Below are 16,670 nucleotides of genomic sequence, written 5' to 3'. Positions count from 1 at the left end.
CTTGTTACTGGGACAGGCTGTACTCTGGTGCAAAAGAAGGTCTTGTACTTATCTCTGGCTCAGAGTTCTGCAGGTGGAAAAAGAGGCCTCTATCAACAGAAGAGTTAAAAGCCCCTGGGACCCCAGTGAGTTTGGTTGTTGTAGAGTTTCATTTCTGTGGGCCTTTGTCTATAGGTGGGGGAGATGCCTCCAGGTAAGCTTCCTGTTTGGAAACAGGGGTGTGTTTCCTCTATGGGAAACAGTCCACAAGACCAAAATGTATAAAAAGGCTAGTTCTGCTGGGGCCTGGTGGCACATGCCTTTAATCCCAGCACTTGGGAGACAGATGCGGGCAGATCACTGTGAGTTCGAGGCCAGCCTAGTCTACAAAGCAAGTCCAGGACAGTCAAGGCTACAGAGAGAAACCTTGTCTCTAATAACCAAAAAAAAAAAAAAAAAAAAAAAAAAAAGCTAGTTCCTTGCAAGGACATTTCCAAAGCAAACTGCACAGACTTTAGGCCAGAAGATTTCAAAAACTGGCTCTTTGAAGAAACACACATCAAAACTGCCCTGAATACAAGTTCCAGGAGGTGTCCTGGGTGTGGTTCCTGCAATTCAGACACCTTTCCTTTAAAAAACCTGAGGTCTGGGGTGGGGCCACTTACTCCCCTGTTTCTTCCTCCTTAGCTCCCTGTCTTTTTTCTTTCTTTTATCACTAAGTTTAGTGACTTAAAATCTAGCTGTTCAATTCTTGACTGTTTTTATTTTAACCAAGTGCAGTTAGTTACCTTGTCTTTAATAAGTCCTAGGCTCCATTCCCATGCAGGGACCCCCACTATCTCAGTCCCAGCTAAGTGCTTCCAAAGCTTCCTCACTGCTAAGGAGGACTTCCTAGTGACTGGTTCTCAGGACAGACCCTTCCTCAGCAGGCCTCCAGAAGGCTGAAGAAAACTCTGGGACCAGATTCTCAGCCCAGTCTCCAGGAGAAAGGAACCCACACATTTGCTTGGAAAGTGAAATGGAACAGAAAGTAAACCAGTAAAGTAACTGGAATAGTCAGCCTCCAGATGGCTCCAGTGTGCCGCCTGTTCCTGCTCCAGCAGGATTTCATCATGGCTCATTAAATAAATGACTTCTAGTGACCTGGAGGGTGGAAGAGGGAGGGGAGTTGTGGGCAGGAGGATTGGGGAGGAAGGAGGGGACAGAGAGAGAGAGAGAGAGAGAGAGAGAGAGAGAGAGAGAGAGAGAGAGAGAGAGAGAAAGAAGAAGAAGAAGGAGGAGGAGGAGGAAGAGGAAGGGAGAACAGGAGGAGAGAGGGAAAAGGACAGAGGGAGGGAGGGAGGGAGGGAGGAGAGAATGGAAGAGGGGAGAGAGGAGAGGCCAGAAGCAGGTAGGGATTGGGGCTGGGAAAAGGATCAGGCCTTGATGTTATTAGGTGAGCTCGTGGAAGAGCAGGTGGACTCCAGGCCTTTGCTTTTAGCTGCCAGGCTTTTGTCTCAGGGGAAGAGGGTAAGGAAGAAGCTGCCATCTTGGAAGTTGGTTGTCTTATTACTTAGGTGTGGCTCCTCTTCCTAACTCTCTGCCTACGAGAAATATGTCAGACTCCTAAGTACCAACCCTGACATTTATGTACAGGGCTGGAGAGATAGCTCAGTGGTTAAAAGCACTTATGGCATTTGTACTACACAGGGTTCAGTTTCCAGAATCTATATGTCAACTCACAACCACTGGTAACTCCAGTTTCGGTAGATCTAACACTATCTTCTGGTCCTCTTGGGCATCAGGCACACATGTGGTACACATAAACACACACATGCAGGTAATATGCCCATATATACAAAACAAGAATAAATAAATCTAAATAAAAAAGGTCTTAAATGTCATATATTAATTTTTTAAAAGGCCAGTATACTAAACATTTAGTGGTCCAGTAAGGATTTTCCTTGCTCTCAAGTCTTTAATATTTTTACTTACATTTTTTATGAGTATAAGAGTTCTGCCTGTCTGTATGTCAGTGCACCATATAAGTGCACGAGAGGCCAGAAGACGTGTCTGATCCTCTAGAACTGAAATTATACAGAGGAGCATAGGCAGCCATGTGTGTCCTGCGATGGCACCTGCTCTGTAAGATAAGCAAGTGTCTTAAGCAATGAGCCACAGCTCCATCCCAGCTTATAGTCAATGTGCAGATGTGATTTCGCTGCTCTATTGCTGGACTTTGCTGTGTGTTATCTGATGAAGGTGACAGTGGGCACTATCTTTCTGTCCCGACACCACTGACAAAAACATTTTCATATATTGACCTGTTATATGAGACAGCCTGAATCTCGTCCAGGGTCACAGTCACTCATAATTGGCTCCAGAATAAACGATCCCTTATTCCCTGAGAGGTGAGAAGTCAATTTATAAGCACTGAATTTGTGCCTTGCAGGCCTCTAGTTCTCTCTTGTGACTCTTATCTCCCAGAGATTCTGTTTCTGGGCTCCTTACCACACAGAATTTTCTGACCTCACCCTGGGTGTCCCCCTCTTAAGTGAAGCCCTCAAAACTCAGAGCTGGAGCAACATGGGGCTCAGCTGCCCAGAAGCTCACTGTCTGGTGTGTGGTGTTTAGGGCAGGAAAGGGTTGGTAATCACATTTCCTTTTTGTTGTTGTCTTTTCTTCCCAATAACCCCTGCAGGGCAGTAAGCTGGCATCTTATTCTACCCTCCAGCACCTGGGGTTGCTCTAAGTTAAACACTCTTGGTTTAGAGCATTTAGAAGTTTTATTTCTTGCAGTGACTGAATTTCATGTGACTGTACTCTCCTGTCTTGGGGATGTGTTTCAGCTTGAACCAGATGAGCTCCTGTGCCTAGGGAAGTGAGTAAGCACACTGGTAGGAGGGGCAGTTTGCCAGAGAGGAGGCTTTTTAAAACTGGAACCTCCCAAGAAACACCCAAAGGTCTTTTTTCCTCTCTCAGCAGAGAGGCAGGCCATTTAAGATCGGGACATCCTATAAAACACCCACAGGTCTCTCTTCCTCTTCCAGCTTTCAAGTCTCAATCTCCTTGTAGCTTAAACTCAGCTGCTCAGCTCTGAAAGGAGTGCTGCAGAGTCTTCAGTGTTCATGCTGTGGGGAGCAGAAAAGTGTAAGTATTGAATAAAACTTGAACCAAACTGTGAGAAGCCGTGCTCACATTCGCCATTACAAGATGGCGCTGACATCCTGTGTCCCATGCTGACAAACAACTAATCTGCGCATGTGCAAAGGGATTTTCCACTTGTTGTGCTCTGCCTCTCCCGTGGCCTCACCTCATCTCGCCCGATGAGCAACAGCCAATCAGGGACTGACACATCCTAAGCTGAGGACAGTTTTCTATATAAGGGATGGGTTTCTGCTGTTTGGTCTCTCGGTCTCCATTTTACTTGCTGTAAGCTTATGCTCTCCCTCTCAAGATGCATTAAAGCTTTACTGCAGAAGGATCCTGTGTGTGTGTGCACCATCGTTCTTGCTGGCGAGATGGTAACGCTAGCCACACCAAACTTCAAGAGCAGAGAGGAGCTTTGCTAGGGAAGGGAGGCAGAGGAGCTGACCCAGCCTGTGAGCCTGTGACAGTGGATCTCTGTGGAAGGGGAGAGTGCAGACAGGACTAGCTGTGAGGATGTTACATTAGTTCTTCTGTTGGCTCTTAGAATACTCAAATAGTTCCTGAACAAAAGAACAGTGAGTTAGCTTAGGTAGCCGGAGCCACAGACTCAGTTGTTGTTGTTCGGTTTGTTGTTTTTGCACTTAGCTTAGTCCTCTCTGGTAAATTACACTCTGGTGACTTGTGCCAGGTTGCTGTAGACCATGCTTGCTCCGCATGTCCCAGAGTGAAGGAACCACAACAGCTTTGCCATGAGCAAGTGACAGAAGTTGCCTGGGGAGCTGGGCTTGTGTTTTGGATCCACTGCAATTAATAAGCATTGTAGAGAGTGGTGTGCGGTGGGAGGCTGAGCCCACCCAGGACCAAACCCTCTGCATTTTGAGCTCATGGTAAATTATAGGAAAAAGAATATAATGAGGGATTCTACTGCAATCTTCAGAAAGGAAAAATATTGTGTTTTGAAAATGTGTATGTTCCTGCTCTGTCTGCCTCAGCAAGGTTTATTTTTCAAATCAAATACTCAAAATTCTCACGCAGTGGGAATGTTACCTGTTGTGAGTGTGGAGCTCATGTCTAAAGTGCAGCTCTTGTGTCACTGGGGGCATTTCACAACTTTACCATTTTGAAGCCATAACTAGTTCTGTCATTGAAGGAGTTTTTAAATTTTTGTCCTTTTCATTTTTAAAATAAACTTTAAAGGCCAGCAATCTTTCAGTTCTTTCTTTCTTTTTCTTTCTTTCTTTCTTTCTTTCTTTCTTTCTTTCTTTCTTCATTCTTTTTGAGATAGATCATTTTCAATGTTGCTTTCTAATAGGTACACAAAAGATTTGTTTAAAACTGTGCTTGTGGAGGCATTTGAATTTAGAAGGACATATACATGTAGACAGCAAAATAAGATGGATGACAAAAATTACCATTTACGTGTCAAAACGAAGAAGTATCAGAAATTATATGTGTGTAAATACAGAGGATTATCGCTAAATCTTACTTGTAATACCGTATAAGAAATGTCTGGTGTGGAATTCTGTTGGAATCCCAGACAGCAGATGCTTGAAGTCTCTCCTAGGATGCATATCAAGTACTGGTCTTTTCCACATCCCTAACTCTGTAGTTTGGTTATTTTTTCTTTCTTTCTTTTTTCTTTCTTCTTTTTAATAGAGATTTTACATTTAACACACACTTTCATAGTTTTATTGTGGTGAATGCATTCGAATCCCCCTTGGCTATTTTTAGGAACAAAATTCGTTGTTTTGAACTCTATCCATCTGTGTGTTTGACACCAGAACTGACTCCTTTTTGTAGAAAATATTGCCTACTTCCTGTCCACTCTCCTAAGAACCTGGTAGGAGGTGTTCATATCTGTAACAGTGTTCACAGGAACCGGCACTTGGAACCCATCTGCATCTATCAGTGGATGCGAGGGGAACACTGTGGCACACAGTCCCATATATGATGGAGTACTGGGCACCAATGGCAGAGGGTGGGACCATGTCTTCTGTGACAACCTGTGTGGACCCAGGAGACTTGATGAGTGAAATAAGTCAGGCCTTGAAAGCCTAACACTGCTCATCAGTCAGAGGTATAAGCTAGAAGGCAGGAGTATGTGTTACTTATTCAGAGTTTGGAAAGACTTTAATCATAATACTATACCTGGCAATAATAGGTTAAATGATTTCAAATTTGAAGTGTTTAGAAATCTAATTTAAAAAGAAAACTAACCTTGGGGGATGGGATGACAAGAGGAAGAGAAAATGGAGGAAAATAAAATTTGCACATGCAGACAAGAGTTGGAGCTTGGGAGCCAGTATTTGAGAATTTAGCAGATTATTTTCTCTGTTTTTGTACAGGCTTGCACTTTCCTATAGTAAATGCATTGTTTTTAAAGGCTAAAAAAAAATAGAAGAGAAATGAAGAAAGCACAAGAAAAGACTTGCAGCTGAAAGGACTTTCAGGGGCCCAGTGAAACAAGTGGGGGTCTATTGGGGAGATCAAAGGAAGCCTTGCATAGCATCTTAGTGAACATTAAAAAAATACAAATCACAGTAATTGAGTTTCTAAAGGTACTTTTGCCCAATACAAAAGAATAAGTATTGTGTGTCTTTCTGTTGACCTGCTTGAGGTATTAAAAAAACCACAAGACTTCTGTATAATTTAAAGCTTCAGACATTTTGCTGGGGCAGCCTCTTAGCTAGCTTCTAACTTAACCTGAGCTCCTAGCCTGCGTCCCTGTCACGTGGTTAGATCTTTACCTCCATGCTCCTGTTTCTGGCCATCCTGTTCCTCTCCATCTCTCTTGATTTTCCAGTCACTGCCTCCTGCTCCTGCATCCCTGTCTGACCAGAAGTTCCGCCCCTGTACTTCCTGCCCCATCTATTGGCTGTCTGATATTTATTATAACCAATCAACAGTAAGACAACAGTTGGTCCATCTATTTGGTTGCCTAAGGCATTGAGAGCTGCTTGACCTTCCTCTTTTGGGCAGATGTGGAAGGAAAAGCAGTTATAAATAGGAAAAAACCCAGCAATGGGCCATAGAAATTACAATACCAAAACCCTGCCAGCACTTAGGTCTTTGGCAGTACAGAATTAACAATAGATAATACACAGACACACTTGTGTCACAAGACTTTCATCCCAGCACTTGGGAAGCAGAGGCAAGCAGTTCTTTGTGAGTTTGAGGCCAGTCTGGTCCATGAAGTGAGTTCCAAGACAGTCAAGGGGATTATACAAAGAAGCCATGTCTGGCGCTGGGGTGGAGAGAAAAAATAGAGACACTCTTTAATACAGTGTGAAGAAGGGTCACCCCAACAAATAAACCAAAAATTGAATGTTGAGAATTCTATATGGAGCAAAAATCAAAAGGATATTACATAACGCTTAAAATGCTCTAATCCTAAGCAATGTGTTCCTTTTAAATTCAAGCACAGGTTCTCCATTTTCTTGGAAATATGCTGAGATACCAGAAGAAATAAAATTGGATTTCAGGGTAACTGGGACAAAGGTTAAGAAAATAGGCCTACAGGAGATAATCTGGCCAGCTGCAAAGAGCAGCCCCCACTAGAGATAGTGATGCCTAGTGACTGACCCAAAGAGTCCCATGGGAGATAGAGTTGATAAGAGACTCAGTTTTATGGCCACATTCCTTCCTGCCCTAGGAACCTACCCATCCCATGGGGAGAATGAAGTTAAGCCATGGGTGGTCTTGGTGCCCCTTTCTGATTAAAGGACATTGAGAGGATGAAAGGACCTCAGATCATGGCCTCAAGGTGGCTCCTGAGACCTAGCATTTGGGGGATCGGGTTCGACCCAGCTCGGAGTCGAATTAAAGATTCCTCTTGCATTTTATAGCAGTTTTGTGTGTTTTCTGGTTCTTTTTTTGGGGATCGATCTGAGCGTAGCAGTACAAAAATGAGCAAATACAGTGCAAAAGTCACTTTTTCAAAAGTATAGTGTAGATTCGGTTTGATGTAAGTTTAATTAATTTGGTGTAAGTTTTTAGGAGTTTTGAAAACATATAATAAAAATTCCTCTATCACAATGAAATAGAAACTTACAGCTCAACCCAAATTTCTCTGAGGCAGACTTTTCCCAGACTCTCCCTTCCTGCTCCAAAAGCATAGCCACCCCTGACCTGATTTTACTGTCCCAGAAGCTGTTCACATGGATTCCTGCAGTCTGAGAGTCACACACATGCTTCAGGTGTGTGTCAAATACAAACAGTTGGCCTGTGACTAAAAGGGACCATGTTCCAAGCACCATTGATATAAGTAGTTATGGATTTGGTAACATGAAAACAACTCAGAATACAATGTCTGCTTTTATTTTGCAGAATGTTTAAAAAAAAATTTGTGGTTTAGATAAGTAGAAACAAGTTTGTGACAGTTGGAGCTATTAAAAGCACACAAACGAACATAGCTATGATTCTGAACTTCAGGACAGCTGGTTTTATGGCTCACAACTCTAGAGCTTGCTGAGGATCCAAGCCTGTGTGAGTGTTTCAGGATAGTTGGCTTTGTGGCAAAATTTGACTCAAAAAATTTTTAAAAATTATAGGAATCTCCAAAGTTACTGTTAATTCTTATGGTTCCATCTGTGTGAGTATGTGGGTAGCAGGGCCAGGGCAGAGTAAGTGCATTCTCATCTGAACAAACTGATGATGTGGTTTCAATTGTCTTTTCCCAACCCCGGTAACAGTGAACATATTTAATACACAGTCTTTGATAGCTAGGGTATTTTTACGTATTGTGTCCATTCTTATTCTCTCTTTTTTTAAATCACTGAGCTCCCAGAGCCCTCAGAATGCAGTAGATACAACTTCTTTTTGATCTGTGTCTTACAAAAATTGTTTTTCAAATCCTCTTTGCAGAACTCAGAGAGAGTTTGTTTGTTTGTTTGTTTAAATGTTTGATTTTTAATTAGGCCAAAATCCAAATGGATCCTTTTTTTTCTAATGTGGATGAGAATTTTGATATTATACCCGAGACATTTTTAGTCAAGACGAGTTCATAGAGATTTTTTTCTCTTTTCCTCAGATAGTTTTATAGTCCTAGGCTTCATGTTTGGGCCTCCTTTTACACGAGGTAGGAGATGTGAGCTTTCAGCACGTGGGTAGAGAGATTGTTTCGTGTTCTGTGCTGGGAAGATAGGTGGCAGGTGCATCAGGAAGATTCAGGATGAGACAACACGCAGTGTGCGCAGGGCAGCCAGGGCAGCCTCATGGGAAGATCAGGTCAGGCTCAGATGTTTGATGTGTTCCTCAAGTTGTTTTATTATTTGAAAATTACCTAGTGCTGGAGAGACGGCACGTGGTTAAAAACACTTTCTACTCTTACTGAGGACCCAGGTTCAGTTCCTAGCACCCTCATGGCTCCTCACAACTGTCTGTCACTCCAGTTCCAGGGGATCCAACAACATCATCTGGGGTCCTCAGGCATCAGGCATAAACACAAACATGTGTCAGATAAATCACCTATATGCATTAAATAAAAATACATTTAAAAAGAATGAAATCACCTTGCCAATTTATTTGAAATGATTATACATAAATGTGTTTGGAGGCATTCCTTACATTCCTAACTTGTTATTTTGTTATTTTAGACAAATATTATTTTTTTTACATGATTTGGTAAGCTTGTAAAAACTCTCCCATATTTCACCCATTAGTTATGTCAATGTGTTCTATTTCGTCTCTGTTTTATTACTTAATTATCTTACTAGCTTCTTTGAGACCAGTCCTTATGTAGTCCAGGTTGATGTGTCAAGGGTTTCCAGTGCTCCTGACTCTCTAGCTTCCATGTCCCTAGCTCTGGAAATACAACAGTACCAACACGTGTGTCTCATTGGCTGCAGCAGGAGTTATACAGACAGCTATAAGCTACACTATGTGGGATCTGGGAACCAAACTTGGGTCCTTTAGAAGAGCAACCTTAACCTCCCAGCCATTTCTCAAGGGTCTGCTGATCCCGGAACCTGCTCCCCAGCACATGTGTACAGTGTTTCCCTTAATCTGAATAAAGCTATCCTTATAGACTAAATCCATGGGTAGTTCGTTGTTGTTGTTGTTGTTTATATTTCAACCTGATCTTTATTCTTTTTGTTTGTTGCTCATTCACTGGCCCTTAGTTCTGTAACTGGAAGACTCCATGACAACAATTCTTTTTCCTGTCCTCTAGTCTTTTGTGAACCACAGGCACCATTTACAGATCAGGACCTTCTGTGACAGGGTGTGTGGTGACAGAGTACAAACCTAATGTACGGATGATTCTGATATCTTCATCCTTAAAAGGAGTTTTTAGGTTGATGTTCTCATATTTGTATTTTCAGGTGAAGAGTTCCAAGACAAATATCTCAGAATCGCCTCCCCTGAGTCTCCTGCTAAGCTTTACTGCTGCTTTGTGGTGATCACGGTCCTCTCTGTAGCTGTGGTTGCACTTTCTGTTGCTTTGTCAGGTAAGTGACTTCTGTCCACATTCACGCTGTCAGTAAATACTTACTGATCCCTGGGAGCCAGGCACTGTGGGAAGAACTCTAGAGAAAATGCACTGGAAATTCCTGTCCTCTGGGAACTTAGGAAGACGCAGTGAAGGAGCAGCACAGGCTGTGGTGTGCACAGGAGGCCAGGCTCTGCATCCTTGGGAAGATGATGTCAGCAACTCTAGACAGAGATGCAGAAGACATTTGTCCACCTGGGGGAACTATTTAAGGCAGAGGACAAGGGAGCAATACCCAAAGGACAATCCTCAAAAAAGTGTGAGGACATGGATGAGGGATATGGGCAGGAAGACACACGTCTCCCCATTACCCATGGTTTTAGTTACCATGTGCAACTGTATTTTGCAAGGATTAAATATAAGTTTTTGAAGTAATCAATTCATAAGATTTTACAAGCACACTTTTCAGAATAGTGTAATAAAAGCTTACAGCTCCTTTTAGGTATGTGAACCGTCCTTTAGTGCCCATGTCTGCACTGTATCCACTACCTTCCCCTGAGTCCTCACTGCTATCTCAGTTATCAGACTGACTGTCACAGTAGGTGTCCATGCAGAGTGCTTGTGGCTCTAGCAACCCCTATGGTAGGAAATGACCATCATATGCACAGAGGTGATGACATCATAGAAATGCATGTCTACGGTGCCCTATTGTCCTGAGCACCAGACAGGGAATTGGACTCAGGCCCAGGTGGGAGACCTTCAGAGAAAGGCCAGTATGCCCAGGAGAGGATTCCTCAGATCAGTTAGGCAAGCTACAATCAAACTACACCTCACAGCTGAGCTCAGGAGGGTTTGCCCAAAAGAGACAAGACATGCTCCTTATACTTCACTGTACTGTCTATATTTTAGTAAGAAAGACTGAGCCGGTGCCAATGGAAATTACCTATGCTGTTTGCCCAAGAGACTGGATTGGATTTGGAAGCAAATGTTTTTATTTTTCTGAGTACACAAGTAACTGGACATTCAGCCAGAACTCCTGCATGGCACTAGAGGCCCAACTAGCTCGATTTGATAACATGGAGGAGCTGGTAAGAAATGATCATGGGTTGGTTTGTTTGTTTCTCCTGTTGAATATGTATTGCCTTGAGATAGGGAGGTTAAAGATGAAGCATGAGGAAGGATCCACCCCAAGCAGATGGAGACATTGGGACATGTGAGTGTGTGCCATTTGCTGATGGCAACACTTCTGACTGCAGCCCTGAGACTTTGAAGGAACATTCTCTCACATAGTGCTCATAGCCAGTCTGGAAGGTCACATATGCCATTATGCTGAGACACCTAGTGGTTGTGAGCATTTTCCTTCAACTGGCACATGTTGCATTCTGAAGGCTATGATCCTTAGTAACTGCAAGAGCAGGCTTAACCAGGAACTATCCCAGCCACAGAGGGATGCGTCATTAGATTTGGTACTTTTAATTCAAAGGAGGCACTTTGGGATTCCAGATGTCAACTGGATCCACTGAGAACTAGAGACCATTACAGCTCCAAACTCTGTGAGCCTCAGTTATGCCCGCCACTTATCTCTAGAGGAAGCTGTGGAGTGGAGACCCTCAAGGATCATCTGAAACAGAGGGACACATATTTTCACTTTCTGTGTTTTATGACAGAATTTCCTAAGAAGATACAAGGGGACTTTTGACTACTGGATCGGCCTGCACAGAGAGTCCTTAGAGGACCCTTGGACATGGACAGACAGCACTGCTTATAACAACTTGTAAGTTTGCAGACCACCTTTCCTTCTACTGTGTTGATGTGTAGTGATGTGTGTTAGCTGTGTCTATGAGAGACAAATGGCTGCATCATGTGCAGACAACTATACTGGAGAGGAAAAATATAATAAACTCTTGGGTTGGAAGAGTGCCTGGGAGGCAGGGTGTGTGCTTACATACAGGAACCAATCCCCAGAAAACTCCACATCCCCACAAACTCAAATTCTTGGAGGCTCTCACATGTACTGGCCATCATTTTCAAAACCTTTATTTAGTGTGATTTCCCTCAAAATCTTTAGCATGAGGATGGCATCTGGGGCAGCTATTTTCTACTCCTTCACCAACTGAGAACTTTATTTTGATATAAACGCCCTGTGTAGGATGTAGACAAAATCTCAGATGAGCAATGAGGGCCTGAAACCCTAGAAAGCCATTGCAAGCCTGTAACCCATCCATCCACTACTTGCATGACTGCACTGCTCACAGAAGCAGAGACTACAAGGGCATTGGAAACCTCCCTTAACGTCTTGTCATCAGAGAGCACCCATGGCAGTGCTTGGGTTTGAACATTTACTGGAATGGTAAATCACAGACCCAACCATGTCCATCATTAAAGCCCTTTCAGCAATGTCCTAAGATGTGGGTTCCCTCTATGGAAAATGCTTCCAAACAGAACTGAAAATCCCCCTCAGTTAGGCTGCCCATGGTAGCAGTCCATTTGAACATGGCAACAAGCACCAGTTCAGTGCTTTGTACACACATTACAGGGTTCATCATGGGTGGTGACTAAGGTATGGTGTTCACATAGAACCCTGGGAACCAGGTGCAAAACTAGTGCAGGACTCTGCTTTTCTGTGATTCCATTCATATTACCAATAAGCGGGTGAGATGGGTGAGATTTCACTGCAGGAGTGGATGCACTTCTCGGCTCTGCAGACTCACTGTTTCTGGTTTATTTTCAGGCTTCCCATCAGGGGAGTGGAAGAACACGCCTACCTGAACAGCAACGGGATCAGCAGTGGCAGGGACTATGTAGATCGCAGATGGATTTGTAGCAAACCCAACAGCTACATCCTCCACTGCCAACATCCTTCCTAGTCGTTGCCAAGAAATGCTTTTGGTCTGTTGTCTACAGTTGCTGCTCTTTCCTCTATCTTCCCACATTGATATCATAAGGAACTGAGAATATTTCTTGACGTCACAAATGAAAACCATCTTGGAGAACTGCCTACAGGGGATTAGAAGAACGTAGATGAGTCTAAAATAGATGTTAGCAGTCACGCTTAAGCCTATAGTACAGTCAATGTTAGTGAACTCCACTTATATGATATGGAATTTTTGTGCACAGAAGTCCTTCTTTTGAATTTGTGAGACCACAAAAATGAGTTTCCAAAAATGCATGTGGACTTTACATAGTGACACACACACCTGTGATCCTAGTTATTTAAGAATTGATACAGAAGGATCCAAGTTCATGAGTGGGTACTGAAAGTATGGGAATGCTTTAATAGTAATAAGAAAGGTGAGGATTCATTTATAGCAACCCAAAATATGGGGAAAACATTGTACATTCTTTTAAAAATTCATACCAACATACAGAAGATTTAAAAAATAGTTAAAACTAAGATTTCCTTTATATCCTGCAATTTAAAACATAAGAGACTTTGTCAAAATGTTTCTCTACTTTCGTAGTAGGGATTAAGATTTAGGTTCATACCTGCTGGGTTTCATTCATGCTCTATGACTCAAATATGTGTGACCTCAGCAGTCAGTTCTTACTGTGAATCTCTGGAAGAAATCATGGGTAATGGCAATAGTCTGTAACACTTATGGGTGCATAACAAACAAACACGTTTGTCAATAAACAATACTGCATTATGTAAATATACTACATTCTCACTATGCATCCTATGTTGACCATCTTGTCTCATTCCATTTCTTAGCTATTTTGAATAGAATGACAATAAACATGGATGAGAAGTTACCACATTGCCATTTACCCCAAAATCTCCATACTTTACACACACACACACACACACACACACACACACACACACACACACACACACACATGAAGGAATTTCAGTTAATGAAATAGGTGTCATTTATTTTGAAAATATTTTTTCTAGGGAATATACTTTAGTCTTGATGAAGGAAAGAAATGGAAAATGTTTTTCAGAGACTGCTTGTTACCACAGAGAAAAGTTGGGGTGTTTTAAATGCGTTTAAATTCTAAAGTACAGCTTTATTCTCACTTAAATGTAAAACCAAATCTTTTGCCCATTGTGATCATAATGCATAGGTCTCACTTTGAAAGCTCAGAGCTTTGAGGAGTGTGGAGGAATGCTGAGTGAATGCAACAACTGTCAGTAAAGTGCTGTTTAGCCAATCAGCTGGGCAGGAGTGGAAGGCGGGACTTCCTGGAGAAGAGCAAGGAGGAGGAGGAGGAGGAGGAGGAGGAGGAGGAGTGTCAGTTGAGAGGAGGGAGACTGTTGACTGTGTAGGAGGATGAAGGGGAGAATGGCTGGGGGAGGACCCTAGTGGCAAATGCTTGGGGTATACATATTATATATCAGTTTAGTGTAATTTGCTTACCATAGTTTAGGAGTAGATTTGTATTAGTTTAGATTCTGCCTAGCGTAGAGCTGACAGCCTTAAAGTATGCTTCAGACTCTGTATCATTTATTAGCTACCATAGGATGAACCGATACATTTTTACTGTAACGGAGGAGAAATTTCATGTCTATGCAAAAGCTCAAGGATAGTTGAGTTCACAGCATTCTCACTCGCTTTAGTCCTAACCCTGACTCACAACAATTTTTTCCAAGTCTCTCTTGTCTCATTCTCGTCTCTGTGTTTCCATTTCTCTCCCCTGCTGCTGGAAGTGGAAGTACGCACGTCTTCCACAGGAAGTCCTGAGTGCTGTTGGCTTCCAGGCAGAAACATGAAATTCAGAGTCCCAGGTTCTATTTCCTCAGGAAAGCCTGCTGCATGCTGAGCAATGTCCTGTTCAAGGTCCGGCCTGGACAACAAGACTTCCAATCTCAACCAGGATGTAGAAAAGAGTTTTCTCACTGTGTTACAGTTAGCTCTTTTTAAATGAGATTGGCAGTAAGAGACAGCAGCCCAAACTAGGAGTTGTAAAGCCAAGGTGGTGGTGATACTGCAGTGTTACTGTTGGACCCTAGAGTCCACTCGGGTAGTAGTGGGTCGTCGTGAGAGACCACTCGAGGACCACAGTGTTGATGCAAAAGCACAAGGTTCATAGCTGATGCGCGTCAGGGGGCCTCAGCACTCACTCGGGAGGGGAGGCACACCCCGAGTCACTGTTACAGACTATTTTAAAGGCTAAAACCGCAAAGGTTAGGAGGGGCTGTGTGCCCTATGTTAGGATTGGCTCTGGTGGTCGCTGAGGGTGCTTGTCTAAATGTTATTGGCTATTGCAGGGAGGGGTGTTGGGGAGTTTTCAGAGAATTTCCAGATGGTAATTGTTTACCTTAGTTGAAATTGTTTATCTCGGTTGGCCACCTTGGTCTCTGAAACTGAAGCTAAGCTGGCCTTCAATTCTCTCTGGGTCATTTTCCCAAGCTTGTCTGGGTCACATTCCCAGGCTGGCTGAGAGAGAGGGCCTTACATTACATCCATTTGGTTAAACCGCCATCTTAATGGCAGAGGTGTAGGGGAATGCCTGTGCCTGTGCCTAATCCAGACACTGCTAGAATGCAGGGTCTGGAGCTGATCCAAGTGCTAGGAGCTCTGAGCTGACCCAGAATATATGGCTATTGCTCCCTGGCTGGCAGTAAGCTTGAACATTCAGTGGCGAATCTTTTGAGGAGGAGGGAACCCTTCTTTACCCAGAATAAATGACAAATTTCAGACAATCTTTGATGAAATAGATGGTGCTTGTGTTTATTTAATGTGAAAGAGGGACTTGTAAACCTTGGGCAGTAGGCAAGGGCTTTGAGGATGAATGTGCTTGATTGGCTGGGGCTAGGATGCAGAGGGATAACAGGTGAGAGCTTATGTGACTGACCACCTGTAACTACTTCGGAGCTGTGTCATGTGCTCCCTGAGGCAGCCATGGGGAACAAGGAGAAAGCTTCATTTTGTTTGTTTGGGACTTTTCTTTGTTTGTTTCTTTTGTTTTTGGGGGGATTGTTTGTTTGTTTTAAAACAGAATTCAAACATTCTGGATGGTGTCACCCTGAGTTGGTGGCCTAAGGTGCTATAAGATATCAGACTGGCAACCCATGGAGAGCAAGCAAGTTAGCAGCACTCTTCCATGGCCTGTGCAAACATTTACTGTCTTTATATTTTTGTGATGAGTTCCTGTTCTGAGTTCCCTCATTGAGGTAGTGTGACCTGAGAAATGTAAGCTGATGGAAAGCATTTCCTCCCAGTCATGTTTAATCACAGCTATAGAAACTCTAAGTAAGACAAAGATTGGTATCAATAGTGGATTACTGCTTGGATAGATCTAACTGAGTATTTTTTAAGATGACTGTAGTGGCATTTGAAACTTAGACTGAGAAACCATTGAATATTCAGAGCTCAGTGATATGTTTTATAGGAATATGAAAGATAAGCATTTGGAGAGAAATGTAGATAATGGGGCCTTGGTTCTGAAGTTTCATTGGAAAGTAGAGAGTAGCTTATAGACTTCATTGGGACTGTTCAATATCTGAATTACAATTCTGTGGCTCTGAGCCACTGGCATCTAAGAATCAGCTCTGGTTTACAAGATTCGTCAGCTAGTGCTGAAAAAGCAATCAACATCAATGAAGCAAAATCTTCTGGGAAGTTCTTCTGATGTAAGATTCCAGTTGGCCTGAGCTCAGCCACCTTAACAATAGCCTTGTAGGCTGATAGCAAGAACAAACAGAGCAAGTTAAAATTGTTAGCTGAGCAGAACCCCCACCTCACCCTGCCTACTGGGAATTTACTGTTAACATTGTTAGCCTAGCAGAGTCTTCCACCTCACCATGCCTGCTCAGAATTTACTGCCTCTACCTCACTCTGCTTGGAATTTACAGGCCCCCAGGAAAAGGCCACATCCACATATCTTACCTCAAACATCTGCCAGAATCAACTGCCTCCAACCCCCAAAAGGTCACCTTTGTTCGCTGATCAGTTGTTAACTAACTACTGTTGTTGGGTTCTGCTTCTGTAAAGGGTATTTAAACCCTCAGCTTTTGCAGGACAGGTTCCTTAGCTCTTCTAAGATTGATGGATCCTGATGCGTCGGCTCAATAAAATTCCTTTACTTTTGTATCAACTCTGGACTCCTACTCTTAATTGGGCTTCCAGGAATAGACTCTGATGATCTGAGTCTAACATTTGAAGGTAACATCAAGATCTGAGGCTCC

At 43.0% G+C, this 16,670-nt stretch overlaps 3 protein-coding genes across 5 annotated transcripts in view; all 3 read left to right on the top strand.

Moving 5' to 3' along the window:
* Positions 1 to 16,670, top strand: part of KLRF1 (killer cell lectin like receptor F1) — a 163,850-nt gene that overhangs the window by 39,743 nt on the left and 107,437 nt on the right. The window lies entirely within an intron of this gene.
* LOC311588637 (C-type lectin domain family 2 member D-like) overlaps positions 1 to 16,670 on the top strand; it is a 116,242-nt gene that overhangs the window by 86,367 nt on the left and 13,205 nt on the right. The window lies entirely within an intron of this gene.
* LOC311588635 (C-type lectin domain family 2 member D11-like) lies at positions 1,321 to 13,192 on the top strand. 2 transcript variants are annotated; one of them, XM_084766501.1, is made up of 5 exons: positions 1,321 to 1,369; positions 9,429 to 9,554; positions 10,445 to 10,623; positions 11,203 to 11,309; positions 12,267 to 13,192. In XM_084766501.1, the coding sequence occupies exons 1-5, from the start codon at positions 1,336 to 1,338 to the stop codon at positions 12,400 to 12,402; spliced, it is 582 nt and encodes a 193-aa protein (XP_084622627.1). In that variant the 5' UTR covers positions 1,321 to 1,335; the 3' UTR covers positions 12,403 to 13,192. The 2 variants fall into 2 exon arrangements, with proteins under 2 accessions (XP_084622627.1, XP_084622628.1); XM_084766502.1 differs by lacking the exon at positions 1,321 to 1,369 and adding an exon at positions 2,951 to 3,108.

The sequence above is a fragment of the Acomys minous genome (genome assembly GCF_964271855.1).
Source record: "Acomys minous genome assembly, chromosome: 17".
NCBI lineage: Eukaryota > Metazoa > Chordata > Mammalia > Rodentia > Muridae > Acomys > Acomys minous.
This window is presented reverse-complemented; position numbering and strand designations above follow the sequence as displayed.

Bases quoted from the DNA above. Each gene is read 5' to 3' on its own strand.
- LOC311588635 (XM_084766501.1), top strand. From the start codon at position 1,336: ATGGAAGAGGGGAGAGAGGAGAGGCCAGAAGCAG. The intron at 1,370-9,428 runs GTAGGGATTGGG...TTGTATTTTCAG, and splicing joins AGAGGAGAGGCCAGAAGCAG to GTGAAGAGTTCCAAGACAAA. The intron at 10,624-11,202 runs GTAAGAAATGAT...GTTTTATGACAG, and splicing joins TTGATAACATGGAGGAGCTG to AATTTCCTAAGAAGATACAA.